General features: G+C 36.3%; 1 protein-coding gene across 1 annotated transcript in view; it reads right to left on the reverse strand.

Annotated features, from left to right (window-relative positions):
* Positions 1 to 17,735: 17,735 nt before the first annotated feature.
* SH3KBP1 (SH3 domain containing kinase binding protein 1) overlaps positions 17,736 to 24,583 on the reverse strand; it is a 466,672-nt gene continuing 459,824 nt past the window's right edge. The window contains exons 13-14 of the mRNA XM_044670134.1: positions 20,866 to 20,929; positions 17,736 to 18,830 (exon numbers count right to left, since the gene is read on the reverse strand). Coding sequence (XP_044526069.1) covers positions 18,789 to 18,830; positions 20,866 to 20,929 — 106 coding nt within the window. The 3' untranslated portion in view covers positions 17,736 to 18,788. The remainder of the gene's footprint in view (positions 18,831 to 20,865; positions 20,930 to 24,583) is intronic.

The following is a 24,583-nucleotide window of genomic DNA, read 5'->3' on the forward strand; positions in this document are numbered from 1 at the left end:
TGGGCTAAAAATAAAGTCAGATGTTCCTAATCTCACTAAAGAAGTTAAATAAATTGAGGTTATGTTAAGTAATCAAAAGCAAAATTTGCCAAAAGTCTCAGCTAGACAGACAGACAGACAGACAGACGGATAGATAGATAGATAGATAGATAGATAGATAGATAGATAGATAGATAGATAGATAGATAGATAGATAGATAGATGACAACTCAGAATACAGGATTATTTTTGTCAAGTACCAAAGTTGACAGTTAAGGAAAAATAGAATGATTAATTTGCCATTTATATGTTTTTGCCTCTAGCATCAAAAATAAATTCCACCATTAGGTATTTAAAGCTCTTCACATCTTTACCTCTTTCAAGGCTTCTTATACATTACTTCCCTCCACATATTCTACAGTCCAAACCTGATGATGCATTAATTATTCCACTTATATGATACTCCCATCTCCTATTTCCATGACTTTGTACTAGTTTTCACCACGTCTGGAGTCAGGAGCATCTGAGTTCAAATCTGGTCTCAGCAACTTACTAGTTGTATGACTAGACAAGTCATTTCATGCTGGTTGCCTCAGTTTCCTCATCTGTCAGCCAAGCTGGAGAAGGAAATGGCAAATCACTCCAGTATCTTTGCCAAAACAAAATCACCTCCCCAAAAAAACAAATGGCATCATGAAGAATCATGCACAACTTAGAAGACTGAATAATCAAAACAAAATTCCCCCATCCCTGAATATATTCCTTCCTCACCTTTGCCCCTTAGAATTCCTGTTTTCCTTCAAATCTCAGCTCAAGCACTACCTTCTCTATTTGATCCCTCCTTACATCTTCTTTTCCCTACAACTACCTTGTATTCATTTTTTACGTAGTTTGTATATATTTTTATATGTATACTTTGTATCTTCTACAGAATGTAATCTCCTTAGGGGAGGTTTTATTTCTCTTCCTGTATCAGCATGGTTTAGGATAAAGCCTGGATCTTAGTAGGCACTTAAGAGATGCCCATCCTTTATAGCTGTACCTGCTCCTTGGTTGCAGTTAGGTGGCAGAATTAGTAGAGTGTTGAACTTGGAGTCAGAAAAACCTGGATTTGAAGTCTGCCTCAACCACTAGCTAGCCATGTGACCCTGGGCAGGTTATTTAACCTCTCTCAGGCTCAGTTTCCTCATCTGTAAAATAGCACATCTACCTCACAAGGCTGTTATAAAATGTAATAGGGAATAGACTTCAAAAGTAGGAAAGTAGACTTAGCAGGCAGGCTAGAGGAAAAAACCTTGGCTGGCAGCCATGGACATTCTGAATGGAATGCATGCAAAGAGGGAGGAGAGAGAAAAACTGTCATTGCTGTTTGAGAGGAGTTTGGAGCAGAAGTGCAGCTAGACTTGGGATCTGTGAGATTGGAGAAGCTTGAAGACAACATCTCTCAAGACAACCCTTAGTAGTGGATAGTGGCTGTTTTCTGGTGGACAGTTGCAGGCATTTTTCCCTACCTGGTAACTCTTGGATTATTTGCTATGCAAGGAGTTGGTTCCTGGTATCCCGAAGCCATTAAAGAAGTGACCTGGACCATTTGTGAGAAACCCCAATATCCAGCTCTCTCCCTCTAGACCCCAGCCAAGGTTTTTTCCCCAGCCTGCCTGCTTTCCTAAATCTGCTTTCCTACTTTTAAAGTTTATTCCCTATTACAGAGAATCAAATGAATAACATGTGAAGTGCTTTGTAAATCTTAAAATGAGCTTTATAAATGCTATTATTGTGATTGTATTTCATAGGATCACAGATCATCATTGGAAGGGATCTTAGAGATCATCTAGTCCAACCCCATTTTGATGGATGAAGAGAATGAGGAATTTACTTCCTGTAAAGTGATCAAGCCAGAATTGGAACCCAGATTCTTCACTTCAAGATCTATTATCCTTTCCATTACACCCCACTATCTATTTGAAGATGATACCATGGATGGTGACAGCTGGCTCTCCCTCATGCCAGGAACGCTTTATCCCTCCTCCACTCTGACTACTGACCTCTCTGGCTTCCTTTTAATCCTAACTCAGATCCTACCTTCTACAGAAAGCCTTTCCCAACCCCTCTTAATTCCACTGCCTTCCTTCTGTTCATTATCTCTTCTTAATCCCCTGTGTAGCTTGCTTTGTATATGTTTGTTTGCACATTGTGTGCCCTGTTAGACTGTAAACTCCCTGAGAGCAAAGACTGTTTTTTGACTTCTTTTTCCTCATCTTTAGCACTTAGCACAGTGCCTGGCACATAGTAGGAGTTTAATAAATGCTTAGTGCTTGATTCTCTTCATGCAAACTAGTATCATTACAAAGGCTCAGCCACTATTCAACCTTCCCTTCCCCAGGGCACCCATGTGATGATTACTCTTTTCTTGCCAAAGACTCTACTCTCTGAGCCTGCTGCTTTTTGTAACCCTAACTCTCAGATGCCCAGTCAATAGGTGCTAAAAATAGCCACTCCATTAGCAGCTGCTGTTGGCCAGGCTAAGCAGTCTAATGACCATGAAACGGTAGGTGGCAGATGACTTATTGGTTCAGCCACCTTCCAAAGCCTCAGAGAGAAACCTTTTTTTTTTTAAACAATTGGGTGCTGCAACTTAGAAAGATTATGACATCATACATCTAGAACTGAAAGGGATTTCTTCATTATTTAGTTTTTTCAGTCATGTCTGATTCTTAATGTCTTTGTTATAGACTGGCCATGGTTGTTATTGAGTTTTTTCAGTTCTATCTGACTCTTCCTGACTTATTTAGGGTTTTCTTGGCAAAGATACTGGAATGGTTGACCCATTTCCTCTTCCTGCTCTTTTTACAGATGAGTAAATTGAGGCAAAGAGGTGATTGACCCAGGGTTACACAACTAAGTGTCTGAGACTGGATTTGAACTTTCAGACTCCAAGCCTGGTGATCTATCCACTATGCCACCTAGCTGCGAGATGACTTCAGATAACCCTCTCATTTAAATTCCTCATTTTGCAAATGAGGAAATGAAGGCAGAGGAAGTGATTTATATTAGAGTAAGTATTAGTAGTCATTAGGTATGAGATTTGAACTCTGGGTCCTTTACCTCCAGTTTCACTTAACTATTATTATTGCTATTAATAATAATGCTCCCTAATATTATTAATAACAACATCAGTTATTCTTAGGAGTAATTTGTTATTCTTTCTATAGGGATGTAGTTTAATTTAACAAACATGTATGAATGCCTTTCATGTACAAAGTACTTGCTTAGCTAAGGAAAATACAAAATTTAGTTAAAACATCATCAACACTTTGCCCTCATGAAGTTTATAGTCTAATAAATATCACACAATTAACTATGGCACCCATTATTACACAAGTTTCATATGAAGTGTTCAAAACAAAATATTATGTGAAGTCTGGTGGGATTATAGTTATTACCTTCAGGGAGGATCAGGGAGGCTTCATGGAGGAAATTAGATTTGGATTTTAAAGGAGATGTAGGAATCCAATAGTTGAAGAGGAAAAGGAAGAACAGGGAGAAGAACATGAAAGGACATAGAAGTTGGAAACCTCAAGATGGATTTAAGGAAAAGAGAGTAATGCTGTTTGGCTAGTGTGTCAATTGTATGATAGGGAGTAACATGAAATGAGTCTTTAAAAGTAGGTCTTGGCAAATTGTGGAGAGCCTTGACTGCAAGGCAAAGGAGTCTGAACTTCATGGACATAAGGAACTAGTAAGGAAGGTGACCTGCCATTACTGTGGCTTGAGTTTTATCTTGTACTTTCCATGGTAGGGACTTGTTTGAATGGAATTAGCCATACTTTCTTACCTGCCCCAACTTTCTTCTTCTTTATATCAAATAATAATAATGATGTTAATATTAATTCATGTTAAAATTGTTATCTATTTTTATTTCATTAATCCATCAATTAATAGTGAATTGATTAAGAAATAATTATTAATATTGTTGATGATGATGATGATGATGATGATTTTATCTAGATTAAGGGTCAACAAAATTTAGCTGAAGGACCTATTTTCTTAGTTTGAGAAGCTAAGAATGTTAGGGGTTTTTTAATTTTAAAATTAATGAAACTTTACCTTTTAATTGTAAAAACCATTCCTAGCTCACTGTCATATAAAACAGGTGGCTAGCTGGATTTGGCCTGTAGGCAGTCATTTGCCAACTCCTGGTCTAGGTCTATGATTTCTCTGATGTAGGGGATTTTCCATAAGAAAATTCCCTTTAACCATGCAGATCACAAGAATCTAGGAGACTTTTCTGGGGGCCCTGAGAGGTCACATAATCAATATGTGTCAAAAGCAGGGCTTAAATTCAGGTCTTCCTTGGTATGAGGCAATTCCTCTACCTACTATGTGCTGCTGCCTCTCAGTAATAATGAAAATGACAATAGTTGACATCATAGGGTACTTTAAAATTCACAAAGTGCTTTACATATGCTACCTCATCAATCAATAAGTAAGAATTTATTGAGTGCCTTCTGTGTACAAAGGACTGTGCCAGTCATCAGAGACAAGAGTAAAAACAGTCCCTTTACTCAAGAAGCTTATAGTCTAGGCAAGAAAGACAACAACATACTTCTAGTTATATGCAAAATATATGCAAATTGGTTTTGAGGGGAAATCAAGGAAAAGCTCATGTAGAAGATGGCACATGCACTTTAGAAGAGAAGTAGACCTCAGAGTCTGAGTTAATAAAGGATTAAATTCCAGAATGGGGGACAGCCAATGAAAAGGCTTAAAGGCAAGAGATATCAGTAATATATTCTGTGAAGTAATCTTAATGCCAAAAGTAGTTATTAAATAAATGCTAACTGTCTGAAGCATCATCTTATTTACTGCCATATTTTACTCTCTGTCCTGACATCTGGGTGAAAGTAAATGCTTTCATTGTAAAGCATAGTCCATTTATTCAGCATAATCAGAGCATGAAGTATTATCATAAGTAGATTTTCCAGAAAAGTAAAACTTGGTCCTTTACAAAACAAACAAACAAACAACAACAACAAAAATCCTTAAATATTACCTGCCTTCTTGGAAAGGTTGGAGGGTTAGGAAAGGGGGAAAATGAGACAGATTTTTTGGCATAGCTAATATAAAATTTTGTTTCTCTTAGATAAATAAAATTGTTATAATTTTTATATATTTATAACAAATCATATTTATTATATTATGTTACTTATTATGTTATATATATATATATATATAAAATCAAAATAAATGGTGAATCACACAAAAAAATCCTAACAAAACATTCTGCATTAAAAAAATACTTTCTATCTCTTTCCCTCTGTTTAAATGCCTGCTGATTAGTTGATTGATAGTTAGCTTTATTGTCACTCTCTTTTCTTCTTCTTGCTCTTAAGGAATTTTCCTTGTTTAACCACAAGGTGGCGGGACTGTCCCTAACCTGATTCTGTTTCCCATTAGACCCAGGCACTAAGAAGTCTCATGCTCACTCTGCTGGTTATGCATTCTACCCAAAATCAAAAGGAATTATAGGATACAAATTCAACTATTCTCAGAGAAGAAATAGTACCATCTTGTTTACAACTGTGCTTATTTTTCAAGAGCAACAATCATATGGTTAATTTAAGGGAATAGTCACTGTTCATTTATCCAATCAGAATTTTTGTTCTTTAACAACTTCATACACCAGGAAAAACTTTCCCTATTCCTTAAATCAGTTGTATTTCTCTTGGCTCTAGTCACATGAATAGGGAGAACAGAAAAGAGTCTGCTTGCAAGCAGTCAGTCAAAAAATACTAACTGTACAGAATCAACAAAAATACTTAAAACAGGGCAAATTCAAATACTACCACACTTCTATATTCAAGCTTCTTTAAGACCTTAGCAATGAGATCATAAGAATGCTCTAACCTAAGGTGAGGGAGGGTCCATGATCTTATCTTTTTCATATTTTACTAATTATGTTTCAAAATAATTGGAAATCTCTCAGCCATTATTTTATATGTAAAAAACTCCAAAAGGTTCATAGGCTTCACCAGACTGCCAAATGGGTCCTTCACAGGAAAAAGTTTAAGAACTCTCTGCTCTCAACCCCGAAGTGCAAGAGTTTGGTGGTTGAGTTACCACTGAGAGTGAGCATCCCATATATTAGATATAACAACTATCTCCAGTTTGGTAACTAACAGCATTCCCCCCCATCTGTTTTTCTGATCAAAACCTCTGAATATTCAAGGTCCAGTAAGATGTGAGCAAAGGTTGGATCTTGGGCCACCTCTCACTGCTGTTATTCCCCAGTTTAACATTCTGCTTGGCAATCTCCATCTCTGCTCTCCAACTTTTCATGGTGCTATTGTTTTAGCTGGGCTGTACAGAAATCTAATTCTTCCTGCCTGTTCAGAGGCACAGTGAGAGTACTGGGACTAAAGTCAGAAAGATATCAGTTCAAATCTGGTCTCAGTCACTCCCTTGCTGTGTGATCCTTGGCAAATCACTTAATCCTGTTTGCCTCAGGTTTTTCATCTATAAAATGGGGATAATTATAGCATTTAACTTCCAAGGATATTGTGAAGATCAAATGAGATGTCTATAAAGCACTTGACACATTAGTAAGCCCGATATAGATGTTATCTATTATTTTTTTTAGATTTTTAAATTTATTTAGAATATTTTTCAATGGTTACATGATTCCTGATTTTCCCACCCTCTTCCTCACCACTCCCAGAGCTGACAAGCAGTTCCCCTGGGTTATACATATATCATTGTTCAAAACTTTTTTCCATGTTATTCATATTTGCAGTAGAGTGATCCTTTAACATCAAAACCCCAATCATATCCCTACTGAACCATGTGATCAATTATATGTTTTTCTTCTGTGTTTCAGTTCCCAAAGTTCTTTCTCTGAATGTGGATAGCATTCTTTTCTCATAAGTTTCTTTGGATTTTCCTGGATCGTTGCATTGCTGCTAGTAGAAAAGTCTATTATATTCAATTGTGCCATAATGTATCAATCTCTGTATACAATGTTCTCCTGGTTCTATTCCTTTCACTCTGCATCAGTTCCTGGAGGTCTTTCCAGTTCACATGGAATTCCTCCAGTTTGTTATTCCTTTCAGCACAATAGTATTCCATCACCAAAATATACCACAATTTGTTCAGCCATTCCCCAATCAAAGGGTATCTCCTCATTTTCCAATTTTTTGCAACCACAAAGCGCAGCTACAAATATTTTTGTACTAGTATTTTTCCTTATTATCTCTTTGGAGTACAAACCCAGCAGTGGTATGGCTGGATCAAAGGGAAGGCAGTCTTTTAAAGCCCTTTGCGCATAATTCTGAATTGCCCTCCAGAATGGTTGGACCAATTCACAACACCACCAGCAGTGTATTAGTATCCCAACTTGGCCACATCCCCTCCAACATTCATTACTCTCCCCTACACTCATTTTAGCCAATCTGCTAGGTTTGAGGTGATACCTCAGCACTGTTTTGATTTGCATTTCTCTGATTATTAGAGATTTAGAGCACTTTCTCATGTGCTCATTGATAGTCTTGATTTCTTTATCTGAAAATTGCCCATTCATGTCCCTTTGTCCCTTGCCCATTCATCGATTGGGGAATGGTTTGATTTTTTATACAATTGATTTAACTCCTTGTATATTTGAGTATCTAGACACCTGTCAGAGTTCCTTGTTATAAAGACTTCTTCCCAATTTGTTGTTTCCCTTTGCACCGTTTCTGCCTGTACAAAATGCCTTCCAATCTAGTACAATCAATCATCCCATTCACATTCAGAGTTATAATTATCAGTTGTGTATTCCCCAACATTTTGGTATCCTCTCTTAGTTCTACCCCTTCTTCTTAGACTATTTCCTTTTAAACCAGTGATTTGTTTTAAACCAGTAACCCTTGTCCCCTCCCTTGATTTACTACCCTTTCTACCCCCTCCTATGTTATTCCCCTCTTTTTATTTTTAAGGCCTAATGATTTCTCTCTCCCTTCTTCTTCCCTCCATTTTTTGACCTCCCCACTCCTCTGCCCCCTTTGGTTTATCCCTTCTGACTTTCTCAGTAGAGTTAGATAAAGTTCTATATCTCAATGGATATATCTACTCTTCCCTCTAAGGGTTAATTCCACTGAGAGTAAGGTTTAAATATTACCTCTTAATGCTCTCTTCCTCTCCTTCTTATAATAGTATTCATCCCTTTCCCTTCCCATGCCCTCTTTGTGTGTAATAGAAAATCCTATTTTTCTTATTCAAGTTTCTCTTGGTGTCCTCTACTATTCAACCCCCTCTTTCCCACCCACCCCCTTATCACCTTAGACCATTTAGTACTCCAACCTCTCCTTGTGAATAATTCTTCTAATTATTATAATAGTGGATACTATAATAGTGAATAGAGTTCACTACAGAGAATTACATATAACATTTCTCCATTTAGGAATACAAATAATTAGATCTTATTGAAACCCTTAAAGAGGCAAATTTAAAAAATACAAGTTTTCTTTCTTTCCCCTCTGTTTCTTATTTACCTTTTCATGTTTCTCTTGGTTTTTGTGGTTGGATTTCGAACTTTCCATTTAGTCCTCATCTTTTCTGTGCAAATACTTGGGAATCTTCTATCTTGTTGAATGCCCAAACTTTCCCTTGAAAGTATATAGTCAGTTTTGATAGGTAGGTGATCCTTGGTTGTAGACTCAGTTCTCTTGCCTTTCTGAATATCATATTCCAAGCCTTGTGGGCTTTTAGTGTGGAAGCTGCCAGATCCTATGTGATCCTGATTGGTGCTCCTTGATATCTGAATTGTCTCTTTCTGGCTTCTTGTAATTTTTTCTTTTACTTGGAAGTTCTTGAATTTGGCTATTATGTTCCTGGGGGTTGTCTTTTCAGGGTTAAGTGTAGAGGGCAATCTATGGATCCTTTCAATGTTTATATTGCCCCCTTGTTGTAGAACTTCAGGGCAATTTTGCTGAATAATTTCCTTTAGTATGGAGTCCAAATTTCTATTAATTTCTGCTTTTTCAGGAAGACCAATCATTCTCAGATTATCTCTTCTAGACCTGTTTTCTTGATATGTCAATTTATCATTGAGATATTTCATGTTTCCTTCTATTTTATCAGTCTTTTGACTTTGTTTTATTTGTTCTTGTTGTCTTGAGAGATCATTGGCTTCTACTTGCCCAATTCTTGTCTTTAGAGACTGGTTTTCTGCTATATTCTTTTGATTTTCCTTTTCAATTTGGTCTATCCTGTTTTCTAGCTGTTTGATTTTGGTGTTTAAGCATATTAATACCTCATTACCTGCATTATCTATTGCTTATTTTCTGTGACCAACTATCTGGGAAAGGAGCAACTCTCAACTCTACTACCTATGAAAACCTAAGTTTATGGAACAGATAAAAAACTTTTAGTCCAAATCTGTGATATAGTTGACATAGGAAGCTTGCCATGACAACCCTTCAGTAATCATAGGGTTACCTGAGACAATGAAGGGCTAAGTGATATATCCATGGTCACATTGCAAGTTAGTATCCTGAGAACTTACTAAAAAATTTTACTGAGAAAAACTGAGGGCCTTCTCTTCTCCCCTAATGTCACATCACCCTCATGCCCTCTCTCACTCTCTCCTTCAACCCTGTATCATGGAAAGAACTGACTCTTCTCCTTGTGAAAACCTTTATTTGCTCAAATGATCCCATTCTATTCCATGTCCTCTACAAGATTGCCCTCTCTCTCAACCCCACTCTCACTTGTCTTTGAATCTCTACCTGTCTACTCGCAACTTCCCCACTACCTACAAACATGCTCATGTCTCCCTCATTCTCAAAGACTCCTCACTTGATCCATCCATCCCCACTAGGACCATCCCATAGGTATCCTCACTTTTGTGGCTAAACAACTTGAGAAGTCTTCCTATAATATGTGCCTCCACTTTATTTTCTCTTAATCTAACTTCCAACCTTATCATTAAATTGAAATTTGTCCTATCCAAAGTTATTAACCAACTAAACCAAAATAAATGGCCTTTCCTCAATCCTCAATGAAGCCTTGGACTCTGTCCATTGACATTTTCTGCTTGTTTTAGTCAGTCAAAATCCACCTTCTTACCTTTCAATCCCAACCTCCCCACTAATTAAGAATACAAGAAATGCAAAATCAATTATGTGTGTATGTGTGTTTAATCAAAACAAATTTCTACTTTGGCCTTTGCAAAAAAAAATGTTTCTTCATCCAGGTGGGTAGCATATTTAATCAGTTTTCTAGAATCCTGTTTGGTCATTACACTGCTAAGTATTCAGCAAAATTGAATTTCATCATACTTACATACCATAGATCATTCATCAGTTCCCCAGTTCATAGGCATCGCCTCAGGTTCCCATTCTTAGCCATCTCAAGCAGAGCTTAGAATATTTTTGTATATCCTTAGAGTTTGTTTTCTTAGAACGAATCTCTTCCTTATATGGAAGGGTTAATATATCATAATATTATACATGATAACTATTATATAACATGTTATATTAATATTAACAACCTAATTATAATTGTTAGTAATAATATTAATCACTAAAGTAATTAATTACTGCTAATAATAATTTAATATGATAGATAAATTCTGGCATAATATATTAAATATATACTATATATTAATCCTTCCTTCTAATTTTTCTCCCCTACTTCTCCTTTTTTCTTCCTGTTTCCTCTCTTAAGTAAAAGGTATTTTGTACTGTACTCTGTGTGTGTATGTGTATGAGTGTGAGTGAATATTCTTTCTTTTTCTCACCAAAGCAGATGATAGTGAGGTTGCCATATAAACTACTCTCCTATGCCCTCTTCTTTGGTTGTATAGATGTCTATGTGAGATAATTTTCCCTAACTTTTCTTTTCCTTTCCACCTCCAACTCTTTTGTATTCCTCTTCCTTTCTATTCTTAAGATCATCAAGACATAATAGAACTACTCCTGGACCTTGTCTAAATGGGCTATCTCTATGTCCTCTGATGATGATAGGAGTCAGAGTGAACACATACATGTATAATTTCTCCGTATTTGAATGTAAGCATTTTACCTTCTTTAGTCCTTTATCATTTTACATTCATGTTATTTTTCTATGTTTCTCTTCACTACTGTGTTTGAACTTCAAAATTTCTACACAGTTCTTATCTTTTTGTCAGGATTTTAAAAGTCCATTTTTTTCATCTTATAGGATCATACTCAGTTTTGCTGAGTAAGTTAATCTTAGCTTAAACCTATGTTCTTTGCCTTCAGAAATACTATATTCCAATCTCTCATCTCTTTTTTGGTGGTAGCTGCTAAATCATGTGTGATGCTGACCATGGTTCCTCGGTAGTAGAGTTCTTTCTTTCTTTCTGGCTGCTGGTAATATTTTTCTTTGGCTCCAAAACTCTGAACTGGGATTGCAATATTCCTGGGAGATTTCATTTTGACATTTCTTTCAGGAGGTGGAATCTTTCTGTTCTACTTGACTCTCTGGGTCTAAGAGATCTGAGTGGTTTTATTTATCTCATTTCTTGAAATGAGATGTAGACTTTTTTTTTCATGTCATTCAGATGGTCCAATAATTATGAATGTTTTTCTCCTTGATCTGTTTTCCAGGTTAGTTATTTTTTCTATGAGACCTTCAATTTTTTTTTTAGTTTTTTATTTTGTTTTAATATACTTTAATTAATAAAATAGTTATATAAATTATAACTATTAGCAATACAATGACGCAGGATAATTCTGAGACACTTGAGAAAGAATGATATCCACAACTAGAGAAAGGACTATGGAAATAGAAATCCAGAAGAAAATATATGATTTATCACATGTTTATATGAGTTTTGGTTTTAAAAGATTACTGTTATAAAAATAAATAATATGGAAATGGGTTTTGAGTGATAATATATGTATAACCCAGTGAAATTGCTTGTCAGCTCCAGGAGTGGGGAGGGAAGAGGGAGGACCACAACATGAATCAAGTAACCATGGAAAAAAAGATTTAAAAATATTTTTTAAAATAATAGCTAGGGTAGGATGAGATAATATAGTAAAAATGACAATCTTACCCAAATTAATCTACTTATTCAATGTCATACCTGTCAAACTACCAAAAAACCTTTTTATGGAATTTTTAGAAATTATAACAAAGTTCATCAACAAAGAAAAAAGATCAAGAATAACAAGGGAAATAATGAAAAAAATGTGAAGGATGGAGGCCTAGAAGTACCAGATTTTAAACTGTACTATAAAGCAGTGATCATTAAAATAATATGGTACTGGGTGGATCAATGGTATAGATAATAAGGGTAAATGACTTCAGCAAACTAGTGTTTGATAAACCCAAAGGTCCCAGCTTTTGGGACAAGAACTCACTATTTGATAAAAACTTCTGGGAAAATTGGAAAAGAGTATAGGAAAAATTAATTAGGTTTAGATCAACATCTTCCACCCTATACTAAGATAAATTCAAAATGGATAAATGACTTAAATATAAAGAGTGAAATCATAAATAAATTAGGTGAACATAGAATAGTGTACTGTCAGATCTGTGGGGAAAAAGGAATTAAAGACCAAACAAGACAGAGAAAACATTAAAAAATGTAAAATTTAAAAGTTTTTGTACAAACGAAACCAATGCAACCAAAATTAGAAAGAAAGCAACAAACTGGGAAAAAAATCTTTATAACAAAACTCTTACAAAGGTTTAATTTCCCAAATATATAAGGAACTAAGTCAAATTTACAAAAAATCAAGCCATTCTCCAATTGACAAATGTTCAAGGCACGAATAATGAACTGGAGGAATTCCATGTGAACTGGAAAGACCTCCAGGAATTGATGCAGAGTGAAAGGAGCAGAGCTAGAAGAACATTGTACACAGAGACCAATACACTGTGGTAAAACAGAATGTGATGGACTTCTGTACTGGCAGCAATGCAATGATCCATAGCAATTCTGAGGGAATTATGGAAAAGAACCCTACCCACATTCAGGGGAAGAACTACAGGAGAGGAAACACAGAAGAAGAGCAACTGCTTGAACATGTGGGTTGAGGCAGACATGATTGGGGATGTAGACTCGAAACTACCACACCAATGCAACTATCAACAATTTGGAAATAAGTCTTGATTGATGACACATGTTGAAACCAGGGGAAATTTGCATCGGTTATGGGGGTAGGAGGTGTGGAGGAGGTCGGGGGGTGAGGGGGAAAGTAAGAACATGAATCATGTAACCATGATAACTTTTCTAAAAAATAAAAATTATTAAAAATTTTTTATTAAAAATATGATCTCATTTGGTCCTCACAACAAAACCTACCAGATGCTAGTATTATTTTATGTATTTTATAATTATTTTATTTATCTATTATGTATAATGTTATATATTATTAAATATTATATATATACATAATTATATATATTTTGTAGATGAGGAATCTGAAGCAAATGGGTTAAATGATCTGCCCAGGATCACACAGTTGGTAAGTGTCTGAGGTCACTGTTGAACTCTGGTCTTCTTGACATCAATCCATCCACTGAACTACCTCACTGTTTCTGACTCCAGGTCCCATACTCTTTCCACTGTCCAATGGGTTTCCTTCAAGGTAGCATCAGGACTCACCTCTAATATTCCAATCTTCTTGTTCCCCTACATATGTACCTATTGCTGATCTTCACATAGGAAGTGGACTGGGAAGAGACCCAACTGTAAAGACCCAAATGTGGTAGCCCTGTTGGAGCTACGGACATCAGACAAGCTCTCTGGGCTCTAAAAAGGTTCTTGGAGTATCAGCTATTTCTCTGTCATTGCTGAATCCCGGATCCCCTGGTGAAGAGGAAAATAGAAGCTCAGGAGGCTAGTTTATCCTCTTAAAATAACACAGAGGCTGCCATAGAAATGCTGTTGGAGGACTAAGTTTCATTTGTACCAGCTGCTGAGTCATCACTTGGAGTGTGAGTCACTACTCTTGGGTGACAAGTGTTGGTTCTTTAGCCATTGTTCACAGCAGCATGAAGAGAAATGGAAAACTGCTAAAGATGCAAAACAGCACTTTGGAGTTTGCCTATTTTCTCTAACTATATCCAGGGCACATATCTCACCTGAATTATTTGTCATATGCAATAAAACTTTCCATGGAATGAAACATACCTCAATATTTGAAACTATTTAGTCTCAGGAGCTATGGGAATTGAATACTGAATAACTTAGCTACTGAGTAAATCTCTGCAATGTAGCTGAAAGAATCCTGGACTGGGAGACATATGAGTTCCATTTACAATTCCATTAATTTTATGGTTGACCTTGGACAAGTCCCTTTCCTTCTCTAATTCTGTTCCATCAATTGTAGAATGAGGAGTTTGGACTAGATCTTTCAATCTCTTCCATTTCAAATGGAATGAAGGTGAAGAAAATCCATTGAAACATTCTCAGTTCCAAGAATGACCTAACTTATGAAAACTAAATCTCTTGCTATGTGCATTCACCCATTGCTTTACGAACTGGGCACACTTCTTCATTTTAGTATCTTAATTCCATTGTGCCATAGACATTCCTACTCCAAGTCAACCAACTTTACTATTCCCAAATCAAGGCTTATTCCACACTAGATAAATTTCTTGACTGATTTCAGTCTTTCTCTGTGAATCATTGTACTTTTATGCTAAACTTGCCTTTTTCCAGGAAGCCTTCTGATTAATCCCATAAGGCTGCAACCACTTTTTTGTTCCTATACTACTACTGGCTTGCACACATATAGTCAATTCATCATTCTTTGAAACTGAGTCCTTGAAACACTATATAAATTGAGGAATGGAACATATTTGGTTTCTCATTTGGTCTCTTCTGAATTTCTTTTAGAGCAAGAGTTCTTCACCTTTTCTGTGGCTATCACAGACTCCTCTGGCAGACTGGTGAAGCCTAAAGACCCCCTTTTCAGAATGTGTTGCCGCTTACATTCCTAGTAGAAGGAAAGGCTAAATTCCAACTAAGAGATGAGTGAAAATAAAAATATCATTTTTCCTATCCAAGTTTGTGGTCCCCCTGAAATCTTCCATTGACCCTTTTTTGGGAGGCGCATTGAACCCAAGTTAAGAGCCCTTATTTTAGAGGGACATTATTAAATGATGGGATAATAATTATATTTTTGGCTTTCCTAATAGCACTCTCCATTTAAGCAGGCAGCTTTGATTAGTGGGCTAACTTCTTCACTGTTCCATGGAATGTAACTTTTTAAGAATTTTTTTTAACACTTTTTATCTCAGTAACAACTCTAAGACAGAAGGGCAAGGGCTTTGCAAATGAAGTTAAGTGACTTGCCTAGGGTCACACAGTTAAGAGGTATCTTAGTCCATATTTGAATCCAGGTTCTTCTAACTCCAGGACTGGCTCTTTATCCTTTGGTCACTTAGCTGCCCCCTGCTTTAGATTATTAATAGTCAAAGTAAAACCTCCTTAAGGTACTATTCAATGCTTCCTCATCACAATTTTCAGACTGTTAGAATTAAAACTCTGATCAGTCTCATCAAGCTTGAAAAGCTTAGGAGCACCTAGGTTTGATGTCTGTTGGCTAAGGACCCAACTAGGTAAGTATCAAGAGGCTTATCTTCGGAAGACCAGACACTGGAGGATTAATTCTTTTTTGTCCACAAAAAAGCATGAAGGTGATTTCCCAAAGCACAGAAAGGTTATAATCTACATTGGCAAAGAGAAATACTGGAAGCACATTTTCTTTTCTTGAATGGAATTATGATCCAAGATGGCGGTGACTTCTCTTTTGGTCTTACAGGCTTGATTGGCCCCAGATCTGCTTGGCAGTGTGCTCCATCCTGGCCTCCAAACTTACCTGCTGTGTCCTTGGAACCCAGAGGAAGCTGTAAGTCCCTCCTTCATGAAATTAGCTGCTTTTTGCTAGTCTCCATTTGCCCCCATTCAAAATGGAAAGCCTCTCAGAGTTCTCCTGATGCTGAAACAACTTGACTTTTAAGAGAATTAAAATGACTGACCAGACAAAAGTGATTGTGAAAGCTATTTCAGGGATGCCAGAAGAATATGCCAAAGGCCTTTCAATTTGTAACCTAAGAGCTATTTTTGTATAAATTTTGGCAACACTCAGAGTCAAAGCACATAGTATGTGGTTTCCTTATAAAGATTAGTTATGAAAAGAAACTAACAATAACCCTCCCTCGGTGCCCAGAGACCTGAATCCAATGATTGAGATTGGCTGTCACTATAGAAAAAATAATCACACATTTCAAAATACCTATTATAAAGCTATGCCTGAATGAAAGTAGCTTTACACAATTCTTCAAATAATATTTCATTATTACCACTTAAAAAAAAGAGTTCCTAGCACATCAGCATTTTGTTTATCTCTGAAGATAAAAATGAACATTCCTAAAAATGAATTTTCATACCCACAGGTTTTAATGAATTATTTGAGTTCATAGGAAAGGGCAGAGGGTAAAAGGGTGGGTGTTTTCAAAATCATGTTCTATAAAAATATAAAATGCAGAGAGATGATAGCCTACATCCCTCCCCAAAAGCATTCATTTTGGACCATGAAAACTTGGAACAAAAATAATTTCACAAAATCTCATTTTAATCATCTTCTTTACAAAGCACAATACTTAACACTCCTAAGTACAATTTTATTAAATGAAGCAAAAAAAAAATAGTTTCCATAGATGTCCGGTCAGTCTGTGGAGAGATTTTTGCCAAAGTGACACTTCCAAGCTCTTCCTTACATGCCAAGTGAGGTTCCTTTTGTAAAGAGCAGACAGCTATTGTTCAGCTGGGGGAGGATGCTACAAAGGATGATTCCAAAAGTATATGAAGGAAATGTGATTCAATATTTGTTCTCCATCCCTTCCCTTCTCCTTGGATCAACTTCTCCTTCCCAAACTTTGACTCTTTCTCTTTCTATACAATGAACAGCAAAAGCCTTTCTAGAAATTAGCTATGAACTTTTAAAATTCATTAAAAATCACATTCTCAGGAACCTATGAGAGAGGGAGGCCTCTGGCCACTCCTCAGAGTTATAGAAATGATCCTGGAGATGGATACACCTGAAATCATATTACTGCAGACTTTCCTAGGGGTGGAATGCTAGCTTAGAAGGAAGTCCTCTACGAGAAGCAAAATGGCAAAATGGATGAGCACCAATCAATATTTATGTGAAGGAAGGATGGAGGAAGGGAGGCGAGGAAGAAAAAGCAAGAAAGATGGGCTGGTAACAATTTACATGATCAATAATTAAAATATGGGAGAGTTTTATAAAGTACTATCTATTCTCACTCTTTGTGGTTGTGCAAATCTATCCATATTTAGTTGTTTCCACAGAAAACTCAGGAAAAAAGACAAAGCAGCATTTAACTCCAAGGCAATTGAGTCCCCTCCCTCCCCAAATACACACACACACACACACACACACACACACACACACACACGCACACGCACACGCACACGCACACATACATATGTATATACACAAATATGCATGTACATATATATCTATGTATCTATAAATCTATAGATATTTCTTGCAATACACAGCCTTATTTTCAATTATCATTAAGAATGAGGAAACAGAGGCAACTTTTGGAGGCAAACAGTTCATCCACTATACAGATAAAGCAGGAAAGGACTAGTTTCCTTTCAAAGGCAAAAAAAATCCCATAAAAGCAGGAAAGATCTAGCAGCTGCTACAATATACACATACCCTCCTCCCTCTTCCCTCCCAAAAGATCTCCCCCCCAATTCCATTCAATTTATGTGACACAGGATTGGCAAGAGGCAATACATAAATGCAATTTTAATAACACACAACAGAGAACTTTGTGCATGAAAAAATACAACATTTCCCCCCTTGTTTTTATTTGCATTTTTCCTTTTATTTATTTTTGCTTTAGCAATGCATATTCTATTCACTCAAAAGGTGCAAGGAGGCGGGGTTTAACTTGGCTAATGAAAAAACAAGCAGAGATGAATTTTCTGGTTTCTTGAGCAACCCAAACCCAGGACAGCTTAAAAAGACACAGCTGGTAAGACATAGCACTCTCAGGTACATAGCCACCTCCAGGGACCTTTGGCTACTTTGAGAGGAGCTATCTATTAAGAGAAGGGCCTCTTGGGGACTTCAGTAATGGGTTATAATCATTGTAGTTGGATCAAAACAGCTCCAACCAAGAGGGTGGTGAAAAGAAGGCACAGATCATTACAAAGACCAGATTATCTTTTTTTTTTTAAATACACTATTATACAGAAGTGAAAATTTCTCTCCAAGGTGATAAGTTTGTCTAGGGGCATAAAATTGCATATGTAAGAGAATCCTAAACTATAAGACAAAAATGAAAATTAGGCTGTTTTCTATCCAAAGCAAAAAGAACAGTAAACATTCATTCTAACTATATGTAGTACAAACATTATAGGAATTTGTGACAAAAGACGATTAAAAAAATCATAAAATTATAAAGCTTGTAAACCAATAATCTGAAATACATTTTATTTATGGAAAATATCATCAAAATAGTACCACTATGGACTAAACTGCCTGAGTTTTCATTTCACTTGTGGTCTTGAAGTAGAGAAGCTGTTAGCACAATCCACTCAATTTAAAGTCACAACCACACCACAGGGGAAGTCCTTCCTCTCGGATGGAATTTTGTGTTGTGCTATTCAAGACATTTGTGCTAATTCTTCAAACAGGGAAATGTCGAGGCAAACCTTAAAATCATTTGGCACAAAGTTATTTTGGCTGGGGCAGAAATCTGAGTCTCAGATTCATGATGAATAATGTAACATTTCATCTACCACGGATTCACTTTGATTGAAGAACTTTCTTTATATCATTAACTTCCATCTACAAAAAAAAAAAGGAACTAAATTAATTGTGTGAAACTGACATTTCAGCTAAAAGTTAGACATGATTGAAATGACTTAATAACAACGTCATACACAGTCTGCATTTTTGTCATTCAGTTGTTTTAGTCAAGTCCAACTCTTCATGACTCCATTCGAGGTTTTCTTGGCAGAATACTAGAGTCGTTTGCCATTTCCTTCTCCAGCTCATTTTACAGAGGGGGAAACTGAGGCAAACAGAGTTAAATGACTCACCCAGGTTCACAGAGCCAGTCTGTGTCTGAAGTCAGATTTGAACTTGAGAAGACAAGTCTTCCTGATCCCAAGCTTGGAATTCTATCCACTGTACCACCTCACTGCTTACATTATTTCATTAACTTCCATCTACGTATATATTTTTCAAATTTTTGTAGATTATGTAATCTATATATTCAGCACTAGAAAATGAGTAAATGGCCAATTTTATATTTTTACTTGTATGCATAGCTAGATTGAGGTTTTTACAGTCATTCTGAGATGCTACAAAAGCAAGAGAGAATCTGCCCATACCAATGGGTGCAATCACTTAGGGTCATTCTTCTGTTCAACTCTCTCACTATGGTGTGTTTGTAGCATGCACGGCAACCTAAGATGTTGGGCTTAGCAGTGACTGTGACTGGTTCCAGAGGGTGTCAGCTCCCCACACATTTTTCCCACAAATTTCCACTTCACTCTTAATTTAGTCTGGTTTTTAGTTCCTACCAGAAACCTCACTTACAACAAAATTCATGAAGAGTTTGTATTTTTCTCTTAGAATTCTTTACGTCTCTGCTAAGACTATTTTTTACGATTTCAAAGTTGACCAGGAGAGGGCAACATAAAAGATCATTCCTGGAGGAATTGAACAATTCTAGCTTAATCCAGCAAAGGAAAAAGAATTTTTAAGCATGGATGGACATATCCCTGGGGTCCCAAAAGAAACCACCAGATTATAATGGGGATTTCCTAATCCAAAAACTTCTTGTAGTGACAATGAGGATATCACCTGAAAACTGATAATTTTTTTTTAAATTAGGTCTCACCATCTTACCCTAAGTGGGAAGGCCTTTGGCATTTGATGGGCCTGATCCTACTGCTGATTAGCACAGTCCCTTTGATCCACTACATTTCCAACTTTGTCTGGCTTGCCTCCCCTTAGATAGCTTGGGGGGTTCCAAGTTCCCAGGGGGTCACCATACAGGTGCGAGACTTAGTGTGGACATATAGTTGACTTTAGTCCACTGAAGCTCAGAACTTCTAACCTCAAACAATCCACCAGTTAGGGATTTATAGGCTTATGCCACCATGCCCCACAACTAGGGAGAACACTTCACAGAAGAAACATCCTAAGCAATCCCTAGAATGAACTTCAAATGAGGCATCAGAATTTTGGGGGGTGTTTTGTTGCTTCCTCAAAGTTGGTTTTTTCCGTGATTTGTTAATTTCTGAGGAAGGAAATTCTATAATCCTATATTAATCTTTAAAATTTGGCATCAGTAAAAGGAAAAAAATTAGTTTAGAGAGAAAGAATTAAACCTTTTCAAATAAAAATCCTGGGACTAGTATTTATCCAACACTAAAAGAATTTTAGGTCTGGAAGAGACCCTCAAAATAACCCAGATTCCCTCATTTTATAAATGAAGAAACTTAGCCTAAAAGAGGTTAAATGATTTGCTCAAAATCATACGGCAACAGGGCAGCTGGGTAGCTCAGTGGATTGAGAGCCAGGCCTAGAGACGGGAGGTCCTAGGTTCAAATCCGGCCTCAGACACTTCCCAGCTGTGTGACCCTGGGCAAGTCACTTGACCCCCATTGCCTACCCTTACCACTCTTCCACCTATAAGTCAATACACAGAAGTTAAGGGTTAAAAAACAAAAAAACAAACAAACAAACAAAAAAAAATCATACGGCAACAGATGAAATTAGAACCTGGGTTACCTGGCTCCCAGTCCACTGCATTTTCCACTCCTCCAAAAATATCCCTAAAAGTTCATGCACAGAAAGTATGGCCACGCACCTGTAATCGAAGACGTATTTTCTTTTCTTCATCCAATTCAGACAATAATTGCTTAATTTCTCTTCTGAAAGCAGAAAAGAAATGGAATTATTTCTAGACTCTGGATTGGTTAAGAGGAAATTTTTCTTTTGTCCTGGAACTGTTTTATTCTCTCTAATTTATAATATTTTGTGAAGAAATGATACATTTTATTTTCCTTGGATAAGTTTAAATTATATAGTTGAGAGTAATTTCCTATATACCCTTGTAATGTACCTATGAAACCAACATATTTACCAAATCGCCAATTCAACATTAATTAAAATAGCATGCTTATTTGGGAAGATATGTAGTTTCACAGCTACATCTTTTCTTCTCATAGTTTTTTAATTAAAAAAAGTTTTATTGGGGGCATTTCATTGTTCATCACAGGGTCCGTGTTAACACATAGGTTTTTCACATAAGAATATTTTAGACTAAAAGCTATTCTCTAATTTGGTAAATGGTCAAATTAGGCAATCTTTGAAAAAATAAATCCAACTGCCCAAAAACTCATAAAAAAATTCTACTACAAATACAAATTAAAATAAGCGTAAGTTTCTACCCCCAAACAAGTTGTCAAACATAACAAAATCCAATCAATGATGGCACGGATATGGTAAAACAAGGCATACTATTATACCACTGATACTTTCCAGTTTTTTAGGAGAATAATATGGAATTATGCAAAGAGAGTAACAAAAATGTGTGTGCTCTTTCACTCATTATCATAGTTTCCATCACTAGAAACATGCTTCAATGTTATTTAAAAAATAGGGGGAGGAATCCATATCAATAACACAAATATTTTAATTGGGAAATGGCTAAACATATCAATTAATAGAATATTATTGAGTCATAAAAAAGGTGAGCATGAAAAAGTCAGAGAAAGAGAATTGATACAGAGAACGAAGAGCAGAACAACAACAACAAAAAACATCTATCCAAACAAACCCTAATAAGTATGAAGATCACTGAATTAAAGACAATGGCATCAGTGAAGTCACCTCATTTTGGTTGCTGTTTAGTTGTTTTCAGCTATATCTGACTCTGTGTTTCCATTTGGGGTTTTCTTGGCAAAGATAGTGGAATGGTTTGTCATTTCTTTTTCCAGCTCATTTTACAAATGAGGAAATTGAGGCAAACAGGATTAAGTGACTTGCCCAGGGTCACAGAGCTGGTAAAGCCAGATTTGAACCCAAGAAAATGAGTTTTCTTGACTCCAGGTCCTGCACTCTATCCAGTGTGCCACCCACTTGCCCCAATTCACATTATAAATAAGGCTATCATCAGTACTCCTTTAGCAAAGTCAATATACACATCTTTTTGGGGTAGATTTAGCAACCAGTAAATAACAAGACTCATAGATATATGTGCAATGATTTGTGTGTATATATGTTTTTTTTCTTACATGTTAGGTTTGCTTATATTCTTTTTTTCAATGTCCTTATTCATAGTTAATATCTATATTTGTCAATAAAAGCCAAAATCAAATTTATATTTTTAAAAAAGAGATGAAGATAGCAATAGATTTTTTTTATAGTGATAGATTTTGTGAGGGCACAAAACCACTTTTTTCCTCATAAAACCATGGACCTAAATCAGATAGCATCATCTCAGTTGGCTATGAGGATTTACGATTTTTTTAGGAGCTAGAGTGCTCTGGGCATGTCTCATTTCAGGTGCTCAGTAAGTCAGCCTATACAAGAATTATGGCTCCCCAAGCATGGTATTCCTTTAGTGGCACTACACATTTGAACATCCAATGTGTCTATTTTGATACTATCTCACTAGATTGTAAGTTCCTTGAGGGGAAAGACTGTTGGTTTTTTTTGTTTTGTTTTGTTTTGCCTTTTTTATCCCCAGCACAGTTCCTAGTATATAATAGGTGCTTAATAAATATTTATTAATTAAGTATGACAACTCTTCTGTCACTATTTAACAAATTAGTAGATTTTGCATTTAATCACACATATATATATAGTTCAGGAATTCATTCACTCTTGCATCCTGGAACCCCTCACTTCCTTCATGGGTCAGCTCACATACTACCTTCTGTGCATAGCATTTTCTGATCCCTCTAATTGTTAGTTCTCTTCATTCTTCAAATAATTTTGTATTTTCTTGTCTCTGTTCATATTATGTCCCCTCAGTAAAATGTTAGCTCCATAAGGGCAGGCACTATATTTTCATTCTTCTCTTTGTATCTCTAACACCCCGTATTGCTCAGGGACACAAAGGTTATACATGTCCTTGGGCACATTTCAACTCAGGAAGATAAGTCTTCCTGATGCCAGGTTTGTCATTCTATCCACTGTATGTAGGAATATAGTTAGGGATAGGATAGTCTGGTTTTCTAGGGTTAGTTGAAAGAAGGGAATTTTGAGAGAAGCCCTGGGAAAGGATTCTGGGTAAGAAAGGAATTGTGGGTCTACAACTGAAAATAACTGAACTTCACTTTGTTCTTGGATTTTGACCAAACTGGAGGGAGGTTTTATTTCTCTGCCTACAATTGCCATCAAGCTGAGGAGGAGTTTTGCTCTAAGAGATTTTCCCTAGAAAGTCAGGATTTTCGTGGAGATAATCTTTAACATCCAGGTAGAGGATTTGCTTGGAGGAAACAAATTTCTCTGCAATCAGTCTTCATCTGCCAGTGGTCCAGCTACCAGAATTTCTATTGGTTAAGGTAATTCAAAGCTTTCCCCCTACAACTTTGAGTTACTTAGTACAGCAACCAAACCCAGAGGTTTTTTCCCTTTCTTATTAATTATAGGTAGTGAGTTTAGATTAAGTCAGATAGCATGGGGGAGTGGGGTTCTTAGATAGCATAGGGAGGATTAAGTAGGGCCCATAGAAGATAACGAAGGCTCTCCTTCAATAGGAGACTTAGAAAGTTGAGTGGAGTTAGTTTGGATAGTGCTAGGATCCTACCTACCGGTTTCTTTCTTCCCTTTTTAAAATAAACTTTATTTTCATAAGCTAAGGGTTTTATGTTTCACTGACCCTGGGGAGTTCCTAAGTGGGTTGTAACATCTAACACCCCTCTAGGACTCTTCTACAATACATGTACCATCTAGCTTTCCCCAATATTATATTAAAAGAGGCACACAAAAAAGGTAAGAAGTAAAATAACTATCTTCTAATAATATATTTTCTAATAATAATATATTATATTATATAATTATATATTATGCTATAATATATAATGCCATATTATATATTATAATATATAACTTCTAATAATAAAAACTAATAAAAAGGTTAGAAAGATGAGACAAACATGTAAGAAATATCTGGGGGGGGCAGCTAGGTGGCTCATGGGATAGAGAACCAGGCTTGGAGATGGGAGATTTTGGGTTCAAATATGGCCTTAGACACTTCCTAGCTCTGTGATCCTAAGTAACCCCCAATTGCCTAACCCTTACCGCTGTTCTGCCTTGGAACTAATACAGTATTGATTCTGAGACAGAAGATAAAGGTTAAAAAAAAACACTTAGTAAAGAACACAACTATAAGCACAGCTAGGACTATGGAACAAAAAGCAAGAGAGAGATATTGTTGGGTTTTTTTTAATGCTTCTTGGAAGAGATTGAATATTAGTCCAGGTCTTGATGGACATATGATCATTGGCTCACAGAGGAAAAGGTAGGAAACACTCCAGACAGAAAGAATGACAAGAAAAAGCAGGGACTATGTAGAA

Source organism: Gracilinanus agilis, chromosome 3, assembly GCF_016433145.1.
Source record: "Gracilinanus agilis isolate LMUSP501 chromosome 3, AgileGrace, whole genome shotgun sequence".
NCBI lineage: Eukaryota > Metazoa > Chordata > Mammalia > Didelphimorphia > Didelphidae > Gracilinanus > Gracilinanus agilis.